General features: G+C 45.3%; 1 protein-coding gene across 1 annotated transcript in view; it reads left to right on the top strand.

The window, feature by feature from the left end:
- Positions 1 to 27,440, top strand: part of CTSE (cathepsin E) — a 482,462-nt gene that overhangs the window by 363,869 nt on the left and 91,153 nt on the right. The window contains exon 8 of the mRNA XM_077481317.1: positions 4,885 to 4,983. Within this exon, the coding sequence (XP_077337443.1) occupies positions 4,885 to 4,983 (99 nt within the window). The remainder of the gene's footprint in view (positions 1 to 4,884; positions 4,984 to 27,440) is intronic.

The following is a 27,440-nucleotide window of genomic DNA, read 5'->3' on the forward strand; positions in this document are numbered from 1 at the left end:
GTAGCAGAGGCGTCTGTGGATGCTATTAAATCCGCATCCAGGGCTATGTTGTCCTCAGTGATGGCCAGACGAGCTCTCTGGCTTAAACCCTGGGCGGCAGATCCTGCTTCCAAGTCCAATTGGTGCCGCATCCCGTATGATGGCGAGAACCTTTTCGGTGCCAAATTGGACTCTGCTATTTCAAAGGTCACTGGCAGAAAATCAGGGATTATCCCCTTGGATATAAAGCCAAAGCTTCAGAGGCCTCCTCCCTTTAAGCGTAACCTCCCGGATAGGTACAGGGATGCCAAGTCCTACAGGCCTGGTAGGGAGTACAGAAGGAACTGGAAGGCCCCTCAAACATCCTTCCTGAAGTCCCAGAAGCCCAGGACTCTGGCATCTACTGACCAGAAATCCTTTTGAAGGTGCGTCTGCCCAGCCAGCAGTGGTGGAGGCCAGACTCTCAAAGTTCACGCTGGTCTGGGCGGAAACGATAAGAGACCCCTGGACGTTAGCCATCGTTCGTGTCAGGCACAGATGGTCATACAGGGGACATCCCTCGGGGGACCATTTTTGCCCAACAAACCTCCCATCATCCCGGCAAAAGAGGTTAGCCTTGACCCGATACATTCAGGATCTGCTCCAAAAGGAAGCAATTATAGGGGTGCCCTTATCTCAAAGAGGTCGGGGGTTCTATTCCCCTCTATTTCTAGTAAAAAATAAATCAGGGGACCTATGTCCGGTCCTGGATCTAAAAAACGTAAACCGCTCTATCTGGGTAGAAGCATTCAAAATTGAGAGCCTCCAGTCTATCCTCCAGGCCATAAATCTGGGGGACTGGATGCTCTCCATAGATCTACAGGATGCCTACCTCCATATCCCTATCCATTCAGAATTCCAAAAGTTCCTGCGTTTTTTGGTGGACCACAGACACTTCCAGTTTCAAAGTCTTCCGTTTGGAATTTCTACGGCTCCCAGGACCTTTACAAAGGTCCTTCTTCCCGTCATTGCGCATCTGAGGGAGAGGGGGCTGTGAGTCCACCATTATCTGGACAACATTCTCCTCCTCTCAGACAGCGGGGAGTCGCTGTTACAACACCAGAAAATCCTTGTCTCCACTCTGCAGAATCTGGGATGGATGATAAACTGGGGGAAGAGCCAGACTCAGCCCACCCAGAGAATGATCTTCTTAGGGGCCCAACTAGATACCCGGTTGAATACAGTGCAGCTGCCGCCAAAGAAGTCTTCCCTATTGATCTGGAAAGTGAAGAAGGCCATTTTAGCAAGATCCCTATCAGCCAGAGTATGCCTCAGCCTTCTAGGCTCCCTGTCAGCGACCATTCATATGGTCCGTTGGGCTCCGTGGCACACCAGACCTCTGCAGAATGCCTTCCTACATCAGTGGGATGGTTCATTCATGACCCAGCTATCTTGGAGACAGTCAGGTGGTCATTGCATTGGTGGACTCGTCCCCACAACTTAAAAAATTGCAAACATATAGTCACTCCTTCTCAGGAGGTAGTGACCACGGACGCCAGTCTAGAAGGATGGGGTGCACACTACCAGTCCCATGCAGCACAGGGCGGCTCCTGGCCTTCAGCTCCTTTTTAAGGGGGAAGCCGGTCCTCTTAAAGATGGACAACAAGGTTGCTGTCGCCTACATAAACAGACAAGGGGGTCCAGGAGTCCCTCCATGATGCAGGAAGTTCTCCCTGTGATGGAATGGGCACAGTTGAACCTGTCAGACCTGAGGGCAGCTTACATCCCGGGTATCGAGAACATCTTAGCCGACACGCTCAGCAGGGAGTTCACCTCCAACAACGAGTGGTCCCTGAGCCCTCAGGCCTTCTCCCTCATCTGCCAGACCTGGGGTCAACAGAAACATAGACCTTGCTGCGACTCCAGCGAACTCGAAGTGCCGAAGGTTTCTGTCGAGGTTCCCCTTCCACTCAGCAGAAGGGACAGATTGGCTCCCCTGATAGTGAGATTTAAGGCTCAAGAGATCAACAGCATTGGTGATAGGGGATATTCCTTTTTGGCCCAGGAAGCCATAGTTCACCACCCTTCTACACAGCAGAAGGGACAGATTGCCTCCCCTGATAGTGAGATTTAAGGCTCAAGAGATCAACAGAATTGGTGATAGGGGTGATTCCTTTTTGGCCCAGGAAGCCATGGTTCACCACCCTTCTACAACTGAGTACGGCAGACCCTCTTGCTCTTCCCCTGTCAGCCGACTTGCTCTCCCAGGGCCAGCTACTACATCCAGATCTGGGAAGGCTGCACTTGATGGCTTGGAGGCTGAGAGGACTAGGTATCTAGGTCAGGGCTGCTCCAGAAGGTAATTGATACCCTGCTCCAGGCCAGAAAACCTACCCCCAACTGCACCTACGGCAGGGTCTGGGAAAAGTTTGTTGCCTTCTCTCAGGACCTTGGTCGGGATCTGTCCTCCCTTTCGGCTCCTCTGATCCCAGAGTTCCTGCAGTCAGGCTTAGACAAAGGTCTTAGTTCTAGTACTCTGAAAGTTCAGGTGTCAGCTCTATCTGCCCTGACAGGGGTTAAATGGGCTCACTATCCCTTGTTATGCAATTTCAGAAGTCCTGTCTTAAACTAAGACCACCTAGGAAGCCTTCCTTTCCGACATGGGACCTATCGGTCGTCTTAGAGGTACTATCCAAAGAACCCGTTTTTCTGCTGGAAAACATCTCCCTCTGGCACCTGACACTAAAAGTTGCCTTCCTGGTCGCAATAACATCAGCGAAGAGAGTTTCAGAGATGCAAGCGTTACTGATTAAGGAGTCGTATCTGATCATCCATCCGGACAGGGTAGTTCTGAGACCCTCGGATCGCTTTATCCCAAAGGTGGCATCCTCTTTCCACTTCAACCAGGAAATCAACTTGCCAGCTCTTAACACAGACCAGGGCAACCCTCATCCTCTGGATGTAAAGGGCAACATCCTTAAGTATCTTTCCGTGTCTGAATCCTTTAGAAGATCGGAGAGCCTCTTCATCATCCCCTACGGCCTTAGGAGAGGTCAAGCAGCGTCGGCCCAAACCATTGCCTTCTGGTTGGTTAAGACCATTAAAAGGGCCTACTTGCTAAGTGAGTTGCAAATTCCTGAAGACTTGAGGGCTCATTCCACCAGAGCAGAGGCCACCTCCTGGGCAGCGTATTGTAGGGTCTCAGCGGAAACCATCTGCAGAGCAGCCACCTGGTCCTCCAGGAACACCTTTATCTCTCACTACAAGGTGGACTCAGCTCGGCTATCAATAGATGAGTTTGGAAACTCCATTATTTAAGCAACTCTTCTATTCCTTGCTAATAAACGTTTACCTTTGCATCTCCCACCCAGTCTGTGAGTTAATCCCTAGAGTGTGTATGCTGCCATGATGCGACAGGAAACCGGAAAATTGTATACTTACCTTTCCGTAATTTTCCTTTCCTGTCGCATCTTCATGGCAGCATACAATATCCCACCCACAAAGGTGATTCATATATACAGAGAATACTGGGGCGGGGGGGGGGGCGTATCTTCATCTTATAGCTATGTGGTCCTATGAGGTTGTGGGGGCAGAGTCACAACCCAGAGTGTATGCTGCCATGAAGATGCGACAGGAAAGGAAAATTACGGAAAGTTAAGTATACAATTTTCTGGTTTTGGGTGTCATTTTTGCTATGCACATGCTATGTGTAGAAATATCTTATAAATGGTCAACTTTCTGTAAAAAAATGCGTTTTCATTTTCTCTCCACGCTTTCCAAAAACTTGTGGAAAAAAATACATGTTCAAAAGACTCATTATGCCTTATAGAATATACAATGGGGTGTTTACTTTCCAAAATGGGGTCATTTTGTGGACGTTTACATTGTCTTGGTGCTCCAGGGCCTCCAAAAGTGTAAGAGGTAGACAAAAATTGAAATGTGTAATTTATGTACCTAGAACGCCTGACATTGCTCCCTGCATGTTGGGCCTCTGTATGTGGCCAGGCTGTGTAAAAGTCTCACGCGTGTGGTATCACCATACTCAGGAGGAGTAGTAGAATGTGTTTTGGGGTGTAATTTGTGGTATGCTTATGCTGTGTGAAAGAAATAACCTGTTAATTTGACAATTCTGTGGAAAAAAAAAGAAAAAAAAATCTTCATGTTGCAATCCGTGAGGGGAAAAAAAACTTCAAAAAACTCACAATGCCTCTTACTAAATACCTAGATTGTCTACTTTCCAAAAAGGGGTCATTTAGGGGGTATTTGTACTTTTCTGGCTTGTTAGTGTCTCAGGAAATGAGATAGGCTATCAGTACATCAGGTTTGATCAGGTAAGATGCATTTTTCAGTGACTGGCACCATAGCTTGTAGACTCTATAACTTTCACACAGACCAAATAATGTACACTAGTTTGGGTTATTTTTTACCAAAGATATGTGGCAGTATAAATTTTGGCCAAAATTTATGAAGACAAATGACTAATTTGCTAAATTTTATAACCAAAACAAAGAAAAATGCTTCTTTTTTTTTTTTACACATTTTACGGTCTTCGTTTATAGCGTAAAAAATGAAGAAAAAAAACAGTGGCCAAAAGAACGCTCTATTTGTGTGAAAGTTGAAAATTGGTCTGGTTAGGAAGGGGCTTTAAGTGCCCAGTGGTCAAATGGTTAAGAACAGGGAATATTGGGAGAAGCATTCCTACATCTGGTTTTCAGGTGTTTTTCACATCTTTGTCATATAGCAAATTCTCTTGGTGCCCTTTCTTAGTGAATACACACCATGGCAGCAAGTCAGGGACTGGGCTTTGTTTTTGAAGTATATTTGTGCATAAACAGCAATTCAAAAGGCAAATTTGTAAATTTATAGTGGTACTGCACCAAGTTAGCACTATTATACCTTGCACTAACACATTTTTATTGGTTTCAGTATGGTGCAAGTTGTTCTACTCTGAGTCTAATGTCTTCTGTCACTTTTACAATCAATGGATTGGATTATTCACTGACACCTGAACAATATATGCTTGAGGTAAGTGCTGTTACAACTTATATAATATGATATGAATCATTTTATTGATGCTTTCAAAATATATTGACCCAAGCACAAGTACATCTTAAATAAACATGACAAGTATAAAGACATCTGAAAACACTGCACTATTATAATATTACAGCACAATTGCTGTAATATTTGTTTCTAAATTTAGAAAGTTTACATAGAATATTTTAGTTTTTTTCCTGTTTTGTGTTATATGATTGTCTTCTCAGTGTAACATTTGAAATTAATTCAAGAGTTAATGTTGTGCTATTCACTTCTATAAATTACATGCAATCCAAAGGCTACCCTACAGAAATACATATGCACACATCAGTGTTAGTATTTTTCTTAGAAGTATCAGAATATTCAAATGTATACTGTATGTACCACAATATAAAGTACATTCAAAAATTCAGTCCAAATTATCAAATGTAAGCCAGCTCTTGACAATAACCGTGCCAATTATTGTAATCACTCTTCTTTGCTGGACCAGGGTTATTGCTGATAATTACTCTTCGTTCAATAGAAGACAGCGATGGTTGGTTTAGGGGGTGGTTTCACAGAAGTGTAGCAGTGGGAAGATAATAGTATTAAGATCCTCGCTTGTACTTCTCTAACAGCTCAGTGAAATAGGCCTTTTATAAGCCAATTGACTTTACAAATACTGAACCAAAGGAATATTTTGATGGAAATAAGTGAATGCAAATTAGTTATGCTCAGTTAATGGCAGTGTAAGTGGCTGTGGTTGCATTGAGCTAAATATTTTGTGAGGCTAACTGCTTCAGTGTCAGTGGTCAATGGACTAAAGGATTCCTTGGCATAGATGGTCAGCAGATGGATAAATGCATTGGTGCCTATGGCAGAAAATGAATACATTGTGTCTATGGCAGTAATGCCCCGTACACACGGTCGAATTTTCCAATGGAAAATGATCGATGGGAGCTTTTTGTCAGAAATTCTGACAGTGTGTAGGCTCATCAGACATTTTCCATTGAAAATTTCCATCACACAAAATTTGAGATCTGGTTCCCAAATTTTCCGACAACAAAATCTGTTGTCGGAAATTCAGATTGTGTGTAGACAATTCCGACGCACAAAGTTCCACGCATGCTCAAAATCAAGCAGAAGAGCCACACTGGCTATTGAACTTCATTTTTCTCAGCTCGTCGTACATGTTGTACGTCACGCATTCGATTGTAATTTCAGACCAACTTTGTGTGACCATGTACATGGAAGACAAGTTTGAGCCAACATCCGTTGGAACAAATCCATGGAGTTTGTTGTCGGAATGTCCGATCAATATCCCATCGTGAGTACGGGGCATAAGAGTACCATGGAGCTATTGGTTAATGTAGAAAGAATGTCCAGACAACCATGTTTGTCATAAAAAAATGCTCCAGCACCAATGTTCATTGAAGGAAGCATGACACAGTGTTGTGGGATAAAGAATGCCTTGTGAGTGTGGGAGGAAGCATGCTTTATCTTCAGTGGGATTAAGAATGCCCCAGTTACAATGGTTAATAGGATGAATAATACCCTGTCAGTGCTTGTGGTCAGCAAGAATAGAAATGAACCAGCCTTGATTGTCAGCAGGAGAATAAATGCCCTGTCATTGATACTGTATCTATGGCAGTAAGAATCCCTTTGGAGTCAGTTGCCTGTGTTTGAAGATTGTCCATGTATGTGGGAGTAAAAATGCTCTAATGTTGGTGTCGAAGGTAGGAGAATTCCTCACGGTTGCTGGAATTAAAAAAGCATCAGCATCATTGTGAAGAAGAATGCCCCACTATCTGTTACAATTAGGGGGAAAACACTGCGCTATAGTTAGATGTATGTGAAGTAAAAGGCCACAACAGCCAAATCAGCAGCCAACACCAAAAACAAACAAAGTCCAGCAAATAGAGTAATAAAAATAGTGTAGCGCTTCAATAATAATAGATATAATCAACATAGATTATAGGGATGATCATATAACAGAAATCATATGAATGATAAAGATGCCTAGAGAAAAAAAGTCCAAAATTGGGCCCACATTCCACAATGTAGCTGGCACGGAGGTGGCCGAACCGTCACAGAAGAGGGAGGAATCACACTAGGCGAATGTATTCATGCAAATCTGCTTGACTGTAAACATCAGGGAAAGTAGATAAATACTTCTTACCAACTCTGTTGGACTCACACAGTCGTATGACAGTTGAGTCGGAAAAGGCTTGAGGTCACAATCTGGGACCAAGGAGTATAAGGAGGGAGGTCTGTTGAGCTGATAAAGGAACTCCAAACGGCTGTATGCCCGATAATATATTTCTCAGATGGAACATCAAGGTTGTTTGTAGTCCAGCTCAGACGCAGTCCGTTGCACTGATACTCCAATCTCCCCCGAATGGGGAGGAAGATAATTGGGGTTTTAGACCAAAGAAACGGAAAAAAAGAAAAAAGGGCTCCACATGGTGCGGGACAAACGGTATAAAAAATGGTAATTTATTGAAGTCAGAAGGTTAATAATGACTTTGTGATCACAAAAATAGAATAAAATGAAATTAAAAGCAATGTGGGGTGCCAACAGCTAGCCCAACGCGTTTCAACACATATGTCTTCGACAGGGGCATGTCGAAGACATATGTGTCGAAACGCGTTGGGCTAGCTATAATCTATGTTGATTATATCTATTATTATTGAAGCGCTACACTATTTTTATTCCACTATCTGTTAGCAGTGGGATGAAGAACACACTGTACAGTTATACCACCTATTTAAAAAAATATTTAGAAATTCTTGCCTTATAAAAGATGTGCTAAAATTATAAATAAAAATACCCTACATTCATTATCTACTCATACGACTCAACTAAACTTTGGAGTATTCAATACCTTATTGGCATTCATCAAAGAGCAGAACACTGGCCTTTGTTCTCAACTTTTCTGTAAAGGTGACCAAGATTGTCTTTTGACAAATGGGTTACATCAAATGGCATAATGTGTGTAAGAAGAAAAAAATGCACTCCTGTGTTGCTGTACTGTGGCTATGAGTTTGAATCCTACAAGTAGTGTTTTTTAATATCCTTTCTCAGTTTGTGTGTGTTAGTTCCAAGTGCTGAGGTTCCCACCACAGTTATGATACTGATAAGCTCATGCTTAGCATTTGTTTTGCATATTGTGTACTAGGGAATAAAAGCTAAATCTGGCAATGTTTTCACACATAGCATGAAAATTCCACTGTTTCTAAAATAGGAATTATGAGTAGGCTTTGTTAAATCAAAGTTTTCACTAATATTCAGTATGCAACATCATTTTACAAAAGCCTCATTCCCCTGATCCTGTAATTGCTATTGCTGTTCCCAAAACCGTGAAGATACAATTCTGGGCTCTGCATATATGATGACATATTGACACATGCAGGGGTGTTCTTGAGATGCTGTTAGCAGCTCACATTAAAATCTATGGAGTGATTCTATTTTTTTACCCTTATCACCCTGAGAGATTCATATGCATTCTTTTTTTTCCTGCATAGTTGCCTAATGTCCCATGTTTTGCATAACATTCCAAATATGTTCCAATTGTAAAATATAGTAAATGTTAATATTTTTGCTTTGGTTAGTTTTTAAAATGTTGGTTAACAATTAAAGCAGAAAAATCAAAAATGTAATATATTGCAACTTACCAATCTTTAGATGTGGTGGCTGCATACGTTTTCTTTTTAGGCTTTTTCTTACTGTAATAGAGAGGGGGGCCATTACTGGCCAGATCACCAGGTGAAAATGAAAGAAAACCCAAAAAGAAAATGAATGCAGCTATTATATCTAATTGGTAAACTGTAATATAATACATGATTTCTTTTGACTTTAATACTGCTTTAATATATGGATATTGCACAGTATTATGTCTTTTGTGTCTTTTGTTATAAACACTGGATAAAATCCACTGGTTTTGTACTTTGTATGTAAATATTGTACATTAATACATTGTAACCCAAAAAATAAGGCTGCGCTAAAACTTATACATTACAGTATTAACAATGTGACGTGTTAAATTCTAGTGTTAAACAATGTATACTATCAAAAAAATTGTGTATAAAAACATCAAACTTGAAGTACATAAAAAGTCCAAAGAGAGGGAAGAACGAAGGTATGGAGTAAGTCCCTTGAAGTGACTCTTTACAAACACCCTTCAGATGTATAGCAGGTGCGCCCAAAGAGGAAGTTCTATCCACCACCTATTTCAATGAGGCTTACCAGCTGCCAAGATCTCTTTTTAAGGAGATCGTACAGGCATGAAGAAAAAACGATCGTTCCTGGTCTCCCCGATGGGTTCTGCTGGCGTCTCCACCTCTTATATCTCTTTCTTACAACGTCTCACATTCCACCGAATTTTTAGATAAGACAAGAAAGAAAGGCTCCCATAGCGTAATTCCACATAAAAATTTATTACGAACGAAATAAAAGTAAAACAAACTCACAAATTCCAGTTGAGTACAAGCGTAAGTACAATCACGAGCCGGCCGGCTCTCTCTTATTAACACTGCCCGTCCTTCCTGGTCAACGGGGAATGGTGGTAACGTCAGCACGCCGCTCACCCTACGTCGTTTCGTCAAAAGTGACTTCTTCCTGGGGTACGGGCGGCGCGCTGACCCACCGCCTAAATACTCACTAGCTACAGAACGTAACCGCCCACTTCCGAGCTCCTGGCTACAGCTCCTAATCAGCCATTTTAGAAATGGGCAAAATTGATCGTTCGCCCTGATCATTAAAAGAAACTAAATGAACTAAAATACACGAACGCTATAAGGAATCGGACACAAACCGTATCACAAATAGGTTCATACTCATTTGATCTTTTTTGTGAATTAAAAAATCTTAAAAATAAACTAAACTAAAGAGCACTCTAGAGAATCAGAACTAACCTGTTCTCTGAATGGGATCATATCTGATGGTATAATCCGGTCGCATACCTACCCATTAGGAGAGCACGATCGGACAAGGTCAACCCCCCTTACCCGAACGCACAGTTCTAGTAACTGCACCCAGAACATTGGAGGGCCCACCATCATTCCACGACCTTACTCTTCCACATGGGCAAAGGACACTGTCAGATCATCAGACCATCAGGCCATTTCTTAAGTCTAAAAATTTCATAAAACTCTATAAAGAAGGAAAGGAACATTCTCATATACAGGACATTATTCCAATTAGGCCTTATATAGCATAGGCCATTGGGAAAAACCTCAAATAAGCTCCATAAATCGCAAATAACAAAAACATCCCCAAGTGAGCTTAGTTAACCCAAACCCACAGGGGGGGACTACTATCCCATACTTTATTATGGGTCGCCCACCAATTATGGTAGACCTCTTAAGAAAGGGTGGTCAAATATTAATATTATTTCATATCACCTAATATCTAACATTTTAATCGATGCTAGGCCCTAAAGGATCGGGGGTTCTATGATGTCTCAATATGTAGATGAGAGAGACCATAGAGCCCTCCTCACCACCCACCTAAAAAGATGAATGGAACCCGTTCCCAGGGTGACCTAAAACATTATAAAGGGTGGCCAGAACCACTCTACCAAGTCTTACTGGTCAGTACTAAAGCGGGATATACCCCTCACATCGCCTCAAAGGGGATGATGTCGGATAGATGGAAATAATCCCGCAAGGTCAATAATTAATTGCTATACTTCAGAATGGGCACCCCCAGTGATTTGTCAAACAGGTGGATAATTCCAAAATTCTCTAATCTTATCAGGACCGAAAATACGGAACAAGCCCAGGAATTCGGAAGTGGTTCACATTAAAGGGGTCTAGCCATTATCTATAAAGGCGTTCACGTCAACATCCACATTGAGACCGTATGGAGTATAACACCGTGTTTTATGTATCCACATCATTTCTAGTCTAGACAAATCACGCACCAGGGAGCTCCCCCTCCAATGTGCACTAAACTTGTCTATACCCAGAAATAGGGTGTTTGCTGGGTTACGGCCATGATGTAAATCATAATGTTTGGATACTGAGTGAAATTTATACCCATTTTTAATGTTTGTGATATGCTCACCCAAGCGTACTTGCATAGCTCGCTTGGTTCTCCCTATATATTGGAGCCCGCAAGGGCATTGCAAAAGATATACGACGCCCTTAGAGCTGCACGTTATAAAGGGTTCAATTTGATATTCTTTCTGAGTACTAGTAGAGACAAAAGATTCAGTTTTTCTCTTTTTACTCTTATTCAACATACAGATCTGACACCTTCGACATTGGTGGTACCCAGTTATATGTTGAAAAAAAGAAATATTCTTAGTAGGGGGATCAATTACATTAGGAGCTATCCTATGTCTCAGGGAGGGAACCCCTCTGAAGATGATCTCTGGTTTAGCTGGAAGAAAGGTACGAATGACTCTATCATTCGACAGCAAATGCCAATGTTTCCGCAGCATTTTCTTGACTAGATAATGTTGGGTGGAAAAAGTCGTAACAAAAGGGACAATAAGCTTCTCCCTTTCCTTACCAGAACTAGCCCCCAAAAGAGCAGCTCTGTCACCCTCAGCAATCTGTTCAATAATTGCATTCATGGATTCGGCATCATACCCCTTTTCTTCCAGTCTCCCTTTCAAAATGTTAGCCTGCGACCTAAAGTCGCTAACGTCAGAGCAATTCCTCCTTGGATGGAGAAATTAAGGCCCTCAGGGACACGTTACTCCTACATAAAGATAAGGATGAATATAAAGACAGATCCATGAATCTTTTAAAGGTTTTAGACAAGGAGGAAAAGGAACAAAAAGCCAAAAAAAGAAAAAAGTATAATAGGGACTAGTGATGGACGAACTTCCGACGGGACGTTTCGCGAACGCGAAACGCGAACGGACACAAACGTTCGCGAAAACGACCGTTCGCCGCGGGCTCCATTGACTTCAATGGGAGGCGAATTTCGCAAACCTTTAGGTCGAATTTGCGGCCACGGGGTAATTATTAGGGGGTAGCACGTAGTCCCACCACCTGGACAATAGCATAATACATGTATGAGGTGAATTTGGGATCGATAACTACAAGCATTTTTTTTTTATTTGGGAAATTGTTCTGACAATTCAGGACTATGGAGCTAATGAAGGCAATGGAGGAGAGGGAAGGTCAGGGACCAGGGTAGGCAAACAAGAGGGTGCAGGAGATACAGAGCACTGACAGCAGCACCGTAATACAGAGCACTGACATCAGCACCGTGACATACAGCGCTGACAGCAGCTCCGTGACATACAGCGCTGACAGCAGCTCCGTGACATACAGCGCTGACAGCAGCTCCGTGACATACAGCGCTGACAGCAGCTCCGTGACATACAGCGCTGACAGCAGCTCCGTGACATACAGCGCTGACAGCAGCACCGTGACATACAGCGCTGACAGCAGCTCCGTGACATACAGCGCTGACAGCAGCTCCGTGACATACAGCGCTGACAGCAGCTCCGTGACATACAGCACTGACAGCAGCTCCGTGACATACAGCGCTGACAGCAGCTCCGTGACATACAGCGCTGACAGCAGCACCGTGACATACAGCGCTGACAGCAGCTCCGTGACATACAGCGCTGACAGCAGCTCCGTGACATACAGCGCTGACAGCAGCTCCGTGACATACAGCGCTGACAGCAGCTCCGTGACATACAGCGCTGACAGCAGCTCCGTGACATACAGCGCTGACAGCAGCTCCGTGACATACAGCGCTGACAGCAGCTCCGTGACATACAGCGCTGACAGCAGCTCCGTGACATACAGCGCTGACAGCAGCTCCGTGACATACAGCGCTGACAGCAGCTCCGTGACATACAGCGCTGACAGCAGCTCCGTGACATACAGCGCTGACAGCAGCTCCGTGACATACAGCGCTGACAGCAGCACCGTAAGCAGCCCCAGGAGGAAGTCAGCACAGCACAGGGATGGTGTGATCCCCTCATAATAAGAACCCCCAGGAGGAAGTCAGCACAGCACAGGGATGGTGGGAGCCCCTCATAATAAGAACACCCAGGAGGAAGTCAGCACAGCACAGGGATGGTGGGAACCCCTCATAATAAGCAGCCCCAGTAGAAATATGACACCGCTCAACCTCTTCAAAGAGGAGGGTAGGGGCATATAGTACGGTGTGCTTTTTTGGGTCAGGGAAGTGAGCCAAATGAATTAAGAAGGTCTGTGTGCTTGATTCCAAAAATTGTTTATAGACATATACATGGTCTACTGATCACATGTGTTGAATTCCTCCGAGATCCATGCCTCATTCATTTTTAGAAATGTGAGGTAGTTAACACTGTGGTGAGCTAGGCGAGTACGCTTATCGGTCACAATCCCCCCTGCTGCGCTGAACGTCCTTTCGGACAGGACACTGGATGAGGGGCAAGCCAACAGTTCGATTGCAAATTGGGCAAGCTCTGGCCAGAGGTCAAGCCTGCCCACCCAGTAGTCTAGGGGTTCATCACTCCTCAGAGCGTCCACATCGGCCGTTAACCCAATGTAGTCGGACACCTGACGGTCTAGGCGTTCCCTGATGCTGGATCCGGATGACACCTGTCGATGGGTCGGCTGAAAGAATGACCTCATATCCGAAGTCACCAACACATCTTCAAACCGGCCTCTTCTTGCAGGCGCTGTTGGATTGGTACCCGCAAATCCTTCTCTGGGAGTGGGAATTGCTCCTCTGCCAGCGCACGCAAAAGCAGAATGCAGCATTTCTCGAAGCAAGGCCTGGAAGTGCTGCATTCTGACAGCCCTCTGCGACGGCGGTAACATTTCCGCCATTTTGTGTTTGTACCGGGGGTCTAAGTACGTTGCCACCCAGTACTGGTCCTTGACCCTCATGCTTTTTATACGGGGGTCCCTATTAAAACACTGGAGCATGAAGGCCCCCATTTGCACTAAAGTGGAAGCGGTGTGGTGGCCTGGCTCCTGCTCATCATCCAGGATAATGTCGTCCTCTTCATTCTCCTCTCCCCATCCTCGCACAACAGGGATCCCAGAAAGGTTTAAAGCATGCTCTTCTTGCTCCTGCTCATCCGCCCCGGCACCATCCTCCTCTGACTCCTCATCAGACTCCTGTTGTTGACTTGTCTCAGATAGAGTAGCCCCCCCTGGGAATTCATCCAGCATTGCGACTTCCTCATCTTCCCGCTCCTGCTCCTCCACAGCCTGATCAATGACACGACGCAATGCACGCTCCAGAAAGAAGGCATAAGGTACCATGTCACTGATGGCGCCATGGCTGCGACTGACCAGTTTGGTGATCTCCTCAAATGGCCGCAGAAGTCTGCATGTGTCGCGCATGAGCAGCCACTGGCGCGGTGAAAAAAAACCCAGCTCCCCAGAACCGTTTCTTTCGCAGAGTTCATACAGGTAGACGTTAACTGCACGTTTCTGCTGGAGCAGCCTATCAAGCATATAGAAGGTTGAGTTCCATCGCGTCGGGCAATCGCAAATAAGACGTCTGACCGGCAGATGGTGTCGCCGCTGAATGTCAGCAAGGCGAGCCATGGCCGTGTAAGATCTTCTGAAATGGGCCGAGATTTTCCTTGCCTGCCGCAAGATGTCCTGGACCCCAGGGTATTTGACAAGGAATCGCTGCACGACCAAGTTTAAGACGTGTGCCATGCACGGCACGTGCGTGATTTTGCCCTGTTTCAATGCGCTAAGCAGATTGGCACCGTTGTCACACACCACTTTACCAACTGTCAAATTGAGCGGTGTTAGCCACTCATCTGCCTGTGAACGCAAAGCTGAAAGGAGTGCCGGGCCAGTGTGGCTCTTTGCTTCCAGGCACAACAGACGCAGCACGGCATGGCAACGTCTCACCTGGCATGTGGAATAGGTTCTGGGGAGCTTGGGCGGTGCAGTGGAAGAGACGCTAGCAGCGGAAAAGGAGGAGGCAGCTGAGGAGGAGAGGGAGGAGGATGGAGTAGGAGGAGGAGAAGAAGAGTCAGGCCTGCATGCAATCCGTGGCGGTAAAACCAAATCTACACGGGTGCCACGGGTTACATGCTTGACGGCCGTCAGAAGGTTCACCCAGTGGGCAGTAAAACTGATATACCTTCCCTGCCCGTGTTTGCTAGACCACGTGTCTGTGGTCAGATGTATCTTGGCACCGACACTGTGTGCCAGAGATACATTCACTTGCCGCTGAACATGGCCATATAGCTCTGGGATGCCCTTCTCTGAGAAATACTTCCTTCCTGGGACCTTCCATTGTGGTGTTCCAATGGCCACAAATTTGCGAAAGGCCTCCGAGTCCACCAGTTTATATGGCAGTAGTTGGCGGGCTATGAGTTCTGACAAGCCAGCCGCCAACCGTTGGGCAAGAGGGTTATCCGGCGTCATCATTTTTTTACGCTCAAACATTAGGCCCACGGAAGCCTGCCTTTTTGCAGAAAAATGTGAGCTTGGCGTGATGGAAGGTGGAGTGGAGGACAATTGTGAGGAGAGAGGAGAAGGAGAAGTAGAAGACGAGGCTGGACGGTGAGAGCCTGCAGTGTGGCTTTGTGTGTTCCGTTGCTCCCACTGGGCTCGGTGATGGCTGCTCATGTGCCTTCTTAAGGCGGTCGTCCCTAGGTGAGTATTGGGCTTACCGCGACTAACGCGTTGACTGCAAAGATTGCAGATGGCAACGCTATTGTCAGCAGCGGACACGTTAAAAAAAGCCCACACTGCGGAGCCATGTGCCGGTGTCCTGGGAGCGCCAGATGTGACCGTACATGGTCGATGACCCGCTCCTGATACATTTGCAGTCTGCTTTGTCCCTGCTGTGCAATGTAAGTCATTGCTGCTTCTCCTCCCTATCTGCTGGTCCATATCTCCCTCTGAACTCCCCTCCTCTTCCTCTCTTGTGGGCACCCACGTGACATCACTAGACACGTCATCATCAACGTCACCTTCCCCACCGCTATAAGTAGAGTAGGCAGCAACACCGGGGACCAACCTCCTCCTTGGGCTGATCTGGGTACTGGCGTCAGACTGCTGAGTAGCGCTTGTTGCTACCTCCTCTTCCTGATCCAATACCAAGAGTGGCTGCGCATCAGAAATGTCCTCTTGATATGGATCGGAAAATAATTCCAGTGACTCAAGCGGAAGGTATGTGGTGGTGGTGGTGGTGGTCGTGTTGTTGGTGGTAGTGTCTTTGGGGGTGCACATAGCAGAGAGTGAAGAAGAGGGTGCAGATCGAGAGGATGAGGAGGGTGCAGAAGAGTAAGGCTGAGCGAGCCACTCAACCAAGTCTGGTGCATCCTTTAAAGTAATTGAACGCACCTTCTGCAACTTCCCACTTTGGCTCAAGCCTGTTGCTCCTGCCCTACCCCTACCACCCCTGCGGAAGGGCCTGCCTCTTCCTCTGCATGTCATTTTTTAAATGACCCTGTGACAAAACTCTTAGTCCCTATACCGCTGAAGGACTGCTGCAGTATAGGTGAGCGGTCAGCAGTGGTGCACGTCAACCCTATCTATTGTGGACCTATAGCGGTCCTTACAGAACAGCAGACTGTACCGCACTCAAGCCTATGTACCGTAGCACCCTATACCAAGTTACCAGTCCTTATAAGAACTTTTGTGGACCAAGCAGGTTGTGTATTAGTGTTTAGCAGACTGTACGTCAGTCCCTATACCGCTGAAGGACTGCTGCAGTATAGGGCAGCGGTCAGCAGTGGTGCACGTCAACCCTATCTATTGTGGACCGATAGCGGTCCTTACAGAACAGCAGACTGTACCGCACTCAAGCCTATGTACCGTAGCACCCTATACCAAGTTACCAGTCCTTATAAGAACTTTTGTGGACCAAGCAGGTTGTGTATTAGTGTTTAGCAGACTGTACGTCAGTCCCTATACCGCTGAAGGACTGCTGCAGTATAGGGCAGCGGTCAGCAGTGGTGCACGTCAACCCTATCTATTGTGGACCGATAGCGGTCCTTACAGAACAGCAGACTGTACCGCACTCAAGCCTATGTACCGTAGCACCCTATACCAAGTTACCAGTCCTTATAAGAACTTTTGTGGACCAAGCAGGTTGTGTATTAGTGTTTAGCAGACTGTACGTCAGTCCCTATACCGCTGAAGGACTGCTGCAGTATAGGGCAGCGGTCAGCAGTAGTGCACGGCAACCCTATGTATTGTGGACCGATAGCGGTCCTTACAGAACAGCAGACTGTAACGCACTCAGGCCTATGTACCGTAGCACCCTATACCAAGTTACCAGTCCTTATAAGAACTTTTGTGGACCAAGCAGGTTGTGTGTTAGTGATTAGCAGACTGTACGTCAGTCCCTATACCAATGAAGGACTGCTGCAGTATAGGGCAGCGGTCAGCAGTAGTGCACGGCAACCCTATGTATTGTGGACCGATAGCGGTCCTTACAGAACAGCAGACTGTACTGCACTCAGGCCTATGTACCGTAGCACCCTATACCAAGTTACCAGTCCTTATAAAAACTTTTGTGGACCAAGCAGGTTGTGTGTTAGTGTTTAGCAGACTGTGCGTCAGTCCCTATACCGCTGAAGGACTGCTGCAGTATAGGGCAGCGGTCAGCAGTAGTGCACGGCAACCCTATGTATTGTGGACCGATAGCGGTCCTTACAGAACAGCAGACTGTAACGCACTCAGGCCTATGTACCGTAGCACCCTATACCAAGTTACCAGTCCTTATAAGAACTTTTGTGGACCAAGCAGGTTGTGTGTTAGTGATTAGCAGACTGTACGTCAGTCCCTATACCAATGAAGGACTGCTGCAGTATAGGGCAGCGGTCAGCAGTAGTGCACGGCAACCCTATGTATTGTGGACCGATAGCGGTCCTTACAGAACAGCAGACTGTAACGCACTCAGGCCTATGTACCGTAGCACCCTATACCAAGTTACCAGTCCTTATAAGAACTTTTGTGGACCAAGCAGGTTGTGTGTTAGTGATTAGCAGACTGTACGTCAGTCCCTATACCAATGAAGGACTGCTGCAGTATAGGGCAGCGGTCAGCAGTAGTGCACGGCAACCCTATGTATTGTGGACCGATAGCGGTCCTTACAGAACAGCAGACTGTACTGCACTCAGGCCTATGTACCGTAGCACCCTATACCAAGTTACCAGTCCTTATAAGAACTTTTGTGGACCAAGCAGGTTGTGTATTAGTGTTTAGCAGACTGTGCGTCAGTCCCTATACCGCTGAAGGACTGCTGCAGTATAGGGCAGCGGTCAGCAGTAGTGCACGGCAACCCTATGTATTGTGGACCGATAGCGGTCCTTACAGAACAGCAGACTGTACCGCACCCAAGCCTATGTACCGTAGCACCCTAGACAGACCAAGTTACCAGTCCTGATAAAGAGCTTTGTGGAACAAGTGAGTTGTGAATGATTAGCAGACTGCAGCAGAAGGGCAGCAGTCAAGTATAATATTCTTTCTATATTTGGAAGAAAGAATATTATACGTGTACAAGCCTATTACCGTACCACTGATACCAGTCCTGAAAAGAACCTTTGTGGAACTAATAGTAACAGCAAGTCTTTAAAATTATCCTCACTGCCTGACACACTGCTTCCTGCCTGTCCCTATACAAATTGGCAAAAAAGAGTAGGCTGGAACGATTAGCTGGAACAGCTCTTTTGTGGACCTGATAGTAACAGCTAATGATGATGATGATGATGATGATGAAGAAAGACTAATCTGGCTGAGCTGTCCCTAAAATAGCAGCATACAGCGCTCTGTCCCTTTATCTAAACTGACAAAAGAAACTCAGGCTGCTGACCTAACACCTATACCAGTCCTGAAAAGAACTTTTGTGTACCAAATAGCTAGCGTTTTCTCTGTCCCTACTCCACACAGGATCCTTTCCCTACAGTGACAGAAGAAAGAATGTAAAATGGCCACCGGATCGGGTGTATTTATAGGTTAGGGGGAATGTCCAAGTGTCCATGAGCTGTCATGTCTCAATTGGTTGTCCTGTAACACATGATAAACGTGTCACGAAAGGTTAAAGTTCTTGTATACATTAAACACGTAAGTCCGCCGGGGCGAACGACGGAAAAAGGCGTTCGAACCTGCGGACGGCGAAAGTCGGAAATTCGCCGCGAAACGACCGCCGGGCGAACCGTTCGGCCATCACTAATAGGGACTATGCAGATTATCAGGCCACGATAGTCTTTGAATGGCAGAAGAAACTATTGGGGGAGCAATCCATAAAAACAGATCCTAGGATGGATGCAATTACCCAAGGGGAGGAATCCCGGGGGGAGGGTGCTACGCGCGTTCAGCACCTACCCACTGGGGGTCAACCCCCAAGAACCCCTAATAAAACACATAATAAATCGGGTAAAAGGGGGAAAAATATTACACATCAGTCACCTAGGAGGCCTCTGGGCATGGGGAGGGCAGGGCAGCCTGTGGGGAACTCAGGTCGGAATCAGCCATACCCACAAGGTAATATGGGCAGCAGTAGCTGGGAGTATGGTCAGCACTACGAGAGCATGCAACCTCCGTACCCTAGGAGAAATCCCTCTGTTGGTAGGGGACCTGTAAGGGGGTATTATGATAATTATGTGCATAATATGCCTAGGTATCAGGGCCCCCAGTATGACATTAGACCCTATTATAATAGGGAAAGTGAGGAGAATGACTATGACTATAGTGTGGACACACACAATCGTTTTTTTTTCCTCTAAGGGATAGAGTTGGTTCTTTCAATGGGGGATACAACGACTTTGAATTTGATGGTCGTGCAAGAGAGCCATTTGGGGACTCCAATGGGAGGTCCAATGTCGGGGACCAGTCACAACAAAATTGGGGTTTTCCCAAGGGAGCTCAAGGAGTAAAAAGACCAGTAGAAAACAAAGAGGAAGCAGAGGGGGGAGGAGAGCACAGTCAAAAAAGATTAAGGAAGTAAAGGGAGAGGGAATATTCAATCTTAGTACCCAAACACTAACTAAATCAGAAATTGCCTTACTCAATAAAGGTTTGAAATTTGCACCACCAAAGAAACTTGAGAGGTTTCAGACTTATATGGACATCCATAAATTTGTCCGTAAGGTTAATATCAAGAGGCATTTTGCAACCTTGCCGACTAAACAGTATGTAGTGACATCCCAGGAGGTATTACATTCGGGACTTTCAAACGCCTCGACGTTTAATCCCCCAGGGACGATGGCACCCTCACTAAAAGTCTTTAGGGACGTATTATTAAAGGATTTAGAACAAGTTAAGATTGTCAACCATAAGATGGATAAGAGTACGGAAGAAGGTCTAGACTCGCTCTGTAATAATAAAAATCTAGTCATCCGCCCTGCGGATAAGGGGGGGGGCATAGTAGTCCTGGACCGGCTAGATTACATCAAAGAAATGCATAATATAGTTGATGACGGTGATACGTATATCATATTGCCAGGTAACCCCGTAGTCCAATATAAAAAGACTTTGCAGTCCCTGGTCGATAAGGGATTTCAACTTGGGATATTGAATGAGAAGGAGAAAGTATACCTTGTCCCTAAGGAACCACGGACTCCGGTGCTTTATTACCTGCCAAAAATCCACAAGAACCTTATTTCCCCCCCGGGACGTCCTATAGTGAGTGGTATAGACTCCGTTACGTCCCGGGTGGGGAAATATATCAATTTCTTTCTCCAGCCCTTGGTCCAGAAAACGCCCTCTTATTTGAAGGACACAAGACAGGTGATCAATTTACTCTCAGGGTTGAGATCAAATGAATGCACGTTATTGGTGACAGCCGATGTCACCTCACTTTATACGATCATTCCACATGAATTAGGGGTCGCGGCTGCGACACACTATTTGAATACCATGTCAACTGTGTCAACACCGCAACAACAGTACATCATTGAGTTACTTGAGTTTGCGGCAAGCCATAACTATTTTTGGTTCGAGCAAAAGTACTTTAAACAGATTCGGGGAGTGGCAATGGGGGCGAAGTACGCCCCTAGCCTAGCGAATCTCTTTATGGCTAAGTGGGAGGAGGACATCATCTATAAAGACCGAAGCCCGCACCTGGTGTTTTTGGCGAGGTATATAGATGACGTCCTCCTCCTGTGGGAGGGGACTAGACCCCAATTGGAAGACTTTTTTCTTAATATCAATAACAACGATAGGGGCATCAGATTTTCAGTAGAGGCCAGTCCAGAGAGAGTCCATTTTCTTGATTTGACCATTAGTAAATCTGAAGGGGGTTTTAAAACGATTTCCTATTTTAAGAAAACTGATAGGAACTCTTTTATACCCATAGAGAGCTGCCACCATAACTCATGGCTAAGATCAATTCCTAAGGGTCAGTTTATAAGGATGAGGAGGAATTGCTCTGACGTTAGCGACTTTAGGTCGCAGGCTAACATTTTGAAAGGGAGACTGGAAGAAAAGGGGTATGATGCCGAATCCATGAATGCAATTATTGAACAGATTGCTGAGGGTGACAGAGCTGCTCTTTTGGGGGCTAGTTCTGGTAAGGAAAGGGAGAAGCTTATTGTCCCTTTTGTTACGACTTTTTCCACCCAACACTATCTAGTCAAGAAAATGCTGCGGAAACATTGGCATTTGCTGTCGAATGATAGAGTCATTCGTACCTTTCTTCCAGCTAAACCAGAGATCATCTTCAGAGGGGTTCCCTCCCTGAGACATAGGATAGCTCCTAATGTAATTGATCCCCCTACTAAGAATATTTCTTTTTTTCAACATATAACTGGGTACCACCAATGTCGAAGGTGTCAGATCTGTATGTTGAATAAGAGTAAAAAGAGAAAAACGGAATCTTTTGTCTCTACTAGTACTCAGAAAGAATATCAAATTGAACCCTTTATAACGTGCAGCTCTAAGGGCGTCGTATATCTTTTGCAATGCCCTTGCGGGCTCCAATATATAGGGAGAACCAAGCGAGCTATGCAAGTACGCTTGGGTGAGCATATCACAAACATTAAAAATGGGTATAAATTTCACTCAGTATCCAAACATTATGATTTACATCATGGCCGTAACCCAGCAAACACCCTATTTCTGGGTATAGACAAGCTTAGTGCACATTGGAGGGGGAGCTCCCTGGTGCGTGATTTGTCTAGACTAGAAATGATGTGGATACATAAAACATGGTGTTATACTCCATACGGTCTCAATGTGGATGTTGACGTGAACGCCTTTATAGATAATGGCTAGACCCCTTTAATGTGAACCACTTCCGAATTCCTGGGCTTGTTCCGTATTTTCGGTCCTGATAAGATTAGAGAATTTTGGAATTATCCACCTTTTTGACAAATCACTGGGGGTGCCCATTCTGAAGTATAGCAATTAATTATTGACCTTGCGGGATTATTTCCATCTATCCGACATCATCCCCTTTGAGGCGATGTGAGGGGTATATCCCGCTTTAGTACTGACCAGTAAGACTTGGTAGAGTGGTTCTGGCCACCCTTTATAATGTTTTAGGTCACCCTGGGAACGGGTTCCATTCATCTTTTTAGGTGGGTGGTGAGGAGGGCTCTATGGTCTCTCTCATTTACATATTGAGACATCATAGAACCCCCGATCCTTTAGGGCCTAGCATCGATTAAAATGTTAGATATTAGGTGATATGAAATAATATTAATATTTGACCACCCTTTCTTAAGAGGTCTACCATAATTGGTGGGCGACCCATAATAAAGTATGGGATAGTAGTCCCCCCCTGTGGGTTTGGGTTAACTAAGCTCACTTGGGGATGTTTTTGTTATTTGCGATTTATGGAGCTTATTTGAGGTTTTTCCCAATGGCCTATGCTATATAAGGCCTAATTGGAATAATGTCCTGTATATGAGAATGTTCCTTTCCTTCTTTATAGAGTTTTATGAAATTTTTAGACTTAAGAAATGGCCTGATGGTCTGATGATCTGACAGTGTCCTTTGCCCATGTGGAAGAGTAAGGTCGTGGAATGATGGTGGGCCCTCCAATGTTCTGGGTGCAGTTACTAGAACTGTGCGTTCGGGTAAGGGGGGTTGACCTTGTCCGATCGTGCTCTCCTAATGGGTAGGTATGCGATCGGATTATACCATCAGATATGATCCCATTCAGAGAACAGGTTAGTTCTGATTCTCTAGAGTGCTCTTTAGTTTAGTTTATTTTTAAGATTTTTTAATTCACTCTGTTCCGCAGAGTATTCCTGCATTAGAGGAGCATCTCCGTGGTCTTCGTTCTACTTGGGTACAAGTCCAGGTTTGCATCATGCTAATGATAAGTACAGACTCCATGCTGACCGCAGACGCCTGCCAGCGCCTTCTTCCAGGTTGGGGACAGGGTCTGTCTGTCATCTCCCAACCTCCGGCTTCGTGTTCCCTCACTAAATTTTGCATCTCAGTGAGGTGCAAACTTTAGTGAGGGAACACGAAGCCGGAGGTTGGGAGATGACAGACAGACCCTGTCCCCAACCTGGAAGAAGGCGCTGGCAGGCGTCTGCGGTCAGCATGGAGTCTGTACTTATCATTAGCATGATACAAAGCCTCCTGGACTTGTACCCAAGTAGCCTTTCCGTATCCTTCGCAGGATTAACCCAGTAGCTTACGCGTTGGAACCTCCTCCTAGTATGCGCATCTCAAATGTGTTTCATGTCTTTTTATTGAAACCGTTGGTCTGTAACCGATTTACCACCTCGGTGCCATGTCCTCACCCTATTCAGGTTGAGAACCATGAGGAGTATGAGGTACAATCCATTGTTGACTCCCGTAAGTTCCGTAGGCGCATACAGTACCTGGTGCATTGGAAGGGGTACGGTCTGCAGGAACGCTCCTGCATTTCATCCTCCGACGTACATGCCCCTGTCCTCCTCCGCAAGTTCCATAGATGGTTTCCCCTCAAGCCCGGTGGCCCTCCGAGGGAGAGGGGTCATTGAGGGGGGGTACTGTCAGGGCTGGCTTAGCCCTTCCTCCTCTGGGCTGGCCGCTCAGCTGTCGGCTAATTGCCAGCTCTCTTCTCTCTCTTCAGTTACCAGCTGTGCCCGATGATGCTCGTCTGGCCTGCCTATATAAAGTCTTCCAGCTCATTTCTCCTTTGCCTTCATGTTTGGTCACATCACTAGGAACCATGTCCTGCTGTTGTTTCAAGACTGGCTTGCTAACATCCCTCCTGGCTTCCATCTTGCTTGCAGTTGCTCTCAGTGGATCCCTGATGTCTGGACTGGCTGATTACCCGATCTGGTTTATAAACTTTGGACTGGCTGACGACCTGGTCTGGCTACTGGACTCTGGCTTGCTTGACTACGCTTTTTCCTATTTATCTTTTATTTTTATTAATAAACAAGTGTGATTAGATATTACTTCTGTCTCTGTCTGTTTTATGGTTCCTGACACCCAGATTCAAAACAGTCAAGCCGAAAATTTACATACACAACAAAAACCTATGTACACAACCTAGCTCTCTACACTAGAGGTTGCTACCCATCCTATGCAGTGGCTCCAGCAGGGGTAGAGCTACAAAAATGTATTCAAGAAATATGTGAAAATATTTAATTGTTAATGTTAAAATAATTTTTTTATGTGTTCACTGTAAGCAAGTCATGTTGTTCTTATCACATATTTGCTACATATTGGCCGAATCATTCTTTTTTTTTTTTTAAGTAATTTTTATTTTATTTAAAATTTACATCAATGCTCAAAACACATAAAACATTCCCACCAACCAGCCCCATACAACAAAAGAAAAAAGCAAAAAAAAACAACAACACCATTTCTATTTTGCACCTTCTAGATTAAACCTTGACTATTACTTAGGATCCTTTCTCACATCAAGCTTAATAAATACATTCTTCCTACATAAGGTTAATGACTATATATGAATCTAACCATTATGTTCAATCTGATTACTACACCTTAATAGCATATACAGTATATGCATATACAGTTATCACCATCCAGAGATCTATCTCTTTGTTAACTTTCCTCAACATTTCTAGTATGTTCAATTGGTTGCTCAACTAAGTTGGAAGCCAACCACCAGGACCAAAAACTTTTCAAAAACTTTTTAGGGCTTTTCCTAGGTTTATATGCAAATTGCTCCCATTTTAGATTGAGATTATTAGCTTCTTACCATTGCGCTATTTTTGTTTGATATCCACTTTTGTAATATAATTTTACGGGCTATATACAAGGATCTTAGCCACATCACATGTATTTCCACTGGGAGAGTGTCTTCCGGTATAGTTTCATAGTTTCATAGTTTCATAGTTAGTAAGGTTGAATAAAGACACCAGTCCATCCAGTTCAACCTGAGTGAGTGTCTACCCCTATCCCTGTACATTGCACACTCACATTGGTCCCTACCCTCAAGGAGCCCACAATCTAAGGTCCCCATTCATATACTAAGGCCAATTTTGGTCAGAAGCCAATTAACCTACCTGCATGTCTTTGGAGTGTGGGAGGAAACCGGAGTACCCGGAGGAAACCCACGCAGGCACAGGGAGAATAGTAGTCCATTATGCTTTGCCTTTGCAGGGAATGAAAGAGAAAGTAAACTCATCAGGGTTTACTTCCTCTTTAAGGGAGTATAGTGGGATCTATGAATGATAAATAGCTGGGTCAGACACTGTGAGGAGGGTAAGGATACTCTAAATAAATTCTTCAAAGCTTGCTCCCACTCCTCATCACTAAGAGTCTCTAAATCCCTACGCCATCTTCCAAGACTACCATTTTGTTTATTAATTCCAACTGTAATTTGTAGGGAAGAGTATATATCCCCAATATGTCCCTGTTTAGAGTGTCTTATAGTTACTGCCATCACTAAAATTGAAGATGGAGTATATTTTAGTGAAATAATTGTAGCCTGACTCTCCACAGCATGTCGTGACTGTAAATATATATAAAAGAAAAAAAATTTGACGATATTTCTCTACCAGTTTATCAAATGGTTGCAGCACGTCATCAAAAAAAGTTGATGAAGGAACACAATACCGGCCCTTTTTCATGAGTCAAAATTTCAAGTTTCGCTACCTCAGGTAGTTGCACATTTTTCCATATGGGCATTTATTGGGTATATCCCTCATGAAAAGTTTCTTGTTGGACAGTGGTCCAAATTTTATGAAATGAATGAAATGTAGCAAAACAGCAATTACTATAGCAGTGATAAGCTAGTATTAGTTGCACTGGTGGATCCATCTGCAGTTGGGAAAATATAATTTGCTGTATGGGGTCCTCTTGATTTATATCATTCCAACAATATTATTGCTGAAGTTGTGATGCCAGATAATACAGTCTGGCATTAGGAACAGCTATACCTCCTTCATCCTTAGGCAACTGTAGAGTGCCCAGTCTAATTGGCGGATGTTTATATCTCCAAATAATATCTCTAAACAAAGTATCTACATGTTCAAAACATTTCCGAGGCAATTGTAGCACTACCCTCATGAGGGCATCTGATAGAATCTGTACCCCACTGGTTGCCCTGACTCTGCAAGTCCTCCAGCATCTCTGACTCCCTGGGTTCAGTTATTTTTACCAACTGTCACCAATAACAAGAAACGTACACACTACCAGTGAAACAGTTCATGCATAACATAACACTGTAGATTATTAGGTATCTATAACACTATTCGTAATTTGCTATTTGGTCATTTAGAACCTTTCGGTAGTAAAGAGAAATTAAAAGTAGATAGTATGATCCAAGTTCAGTTAGACCTTGTGTCACGTACCTGGTAGGAGAGCCCAGAATGCAGGGAGCGGCTCCTCGTAAGCCTCCGGCTCGAGAGCCCCTGGAAGTGGAGACAGGGATTCAAGAGTTCGGAGGGCACAAGTGCCAAGCCGGGATAAGATGGGTCGGTCCTGCAGCAGCAAGAGATCCACAGAGGCCCTGGAGGGTAGGCACCCGATAGCAGCTGGGGATGCGGTCACACCGTAGGCACGGGTGGATGACTGGAACAGCTGGCGGAGGTCCGTGTGAACAGCAGGCACTGGTGATCGGGCTGGAACAGCGGGTGGCAGTCAGCGGGTTTCAGCAGGCACTAGCGATCAGGCTGGAACAACAGGTGGCAGAAGACGAGGTCGGGAACAAGCCGGGTCGGTATCAGGCGGGCAGCAGAAGTACACGGGAGAAGGCGGAGACGTAGTCAGACAGGCAGGAGGTCGGTGGCAGGCAGCAATCAAACGAAGTCGGGAACAGGCCGGGTACAGTAATCAAGAACAAGCAGGAACAGATAGCAGGAATCACCGGACACGCTGTAGACAGGACAGCAAGAAGGAACAGAAGCTGGTTCCTTAAATAGCCCTTTGGGCGCCAAGAACGGTCGCACGGCGAGTCTGCGTGCCCCCGCGGGTAACCGCGCTCCCGTTCGTGACCCCGCGCACCCGCGTGTGCCCGTTCGCATCGTCGCGCACCTGCGTGCACTCGTTCGTGCTGTCGCGCACCCGCGTGCGCCTGTTAGTAACTATGTGCACTCGCGTGCGTTCGTTTGCGCTAACGCGCGCCCAAGGATACCAACGAGTTCTCCGCAAAGGAATCCTGC

Source organism: Lithobates pipiens, unplaced genomic scaffold (assembly GCF_037356315.1).
Source record: "Lithobates pipiens isolate NorthernLeopardFrog02 unplaced genomic scaffold, aLitPip1_a1.2 Scaffold_16, whole genome shotgun sequence".
In the NCBI taxonomy this organism is placed as follows: Eukaryota; Metazoa; Chordata; class Amphibia; order Anura; family Ranidae; genus Lithobates; species Lithobates pipiens.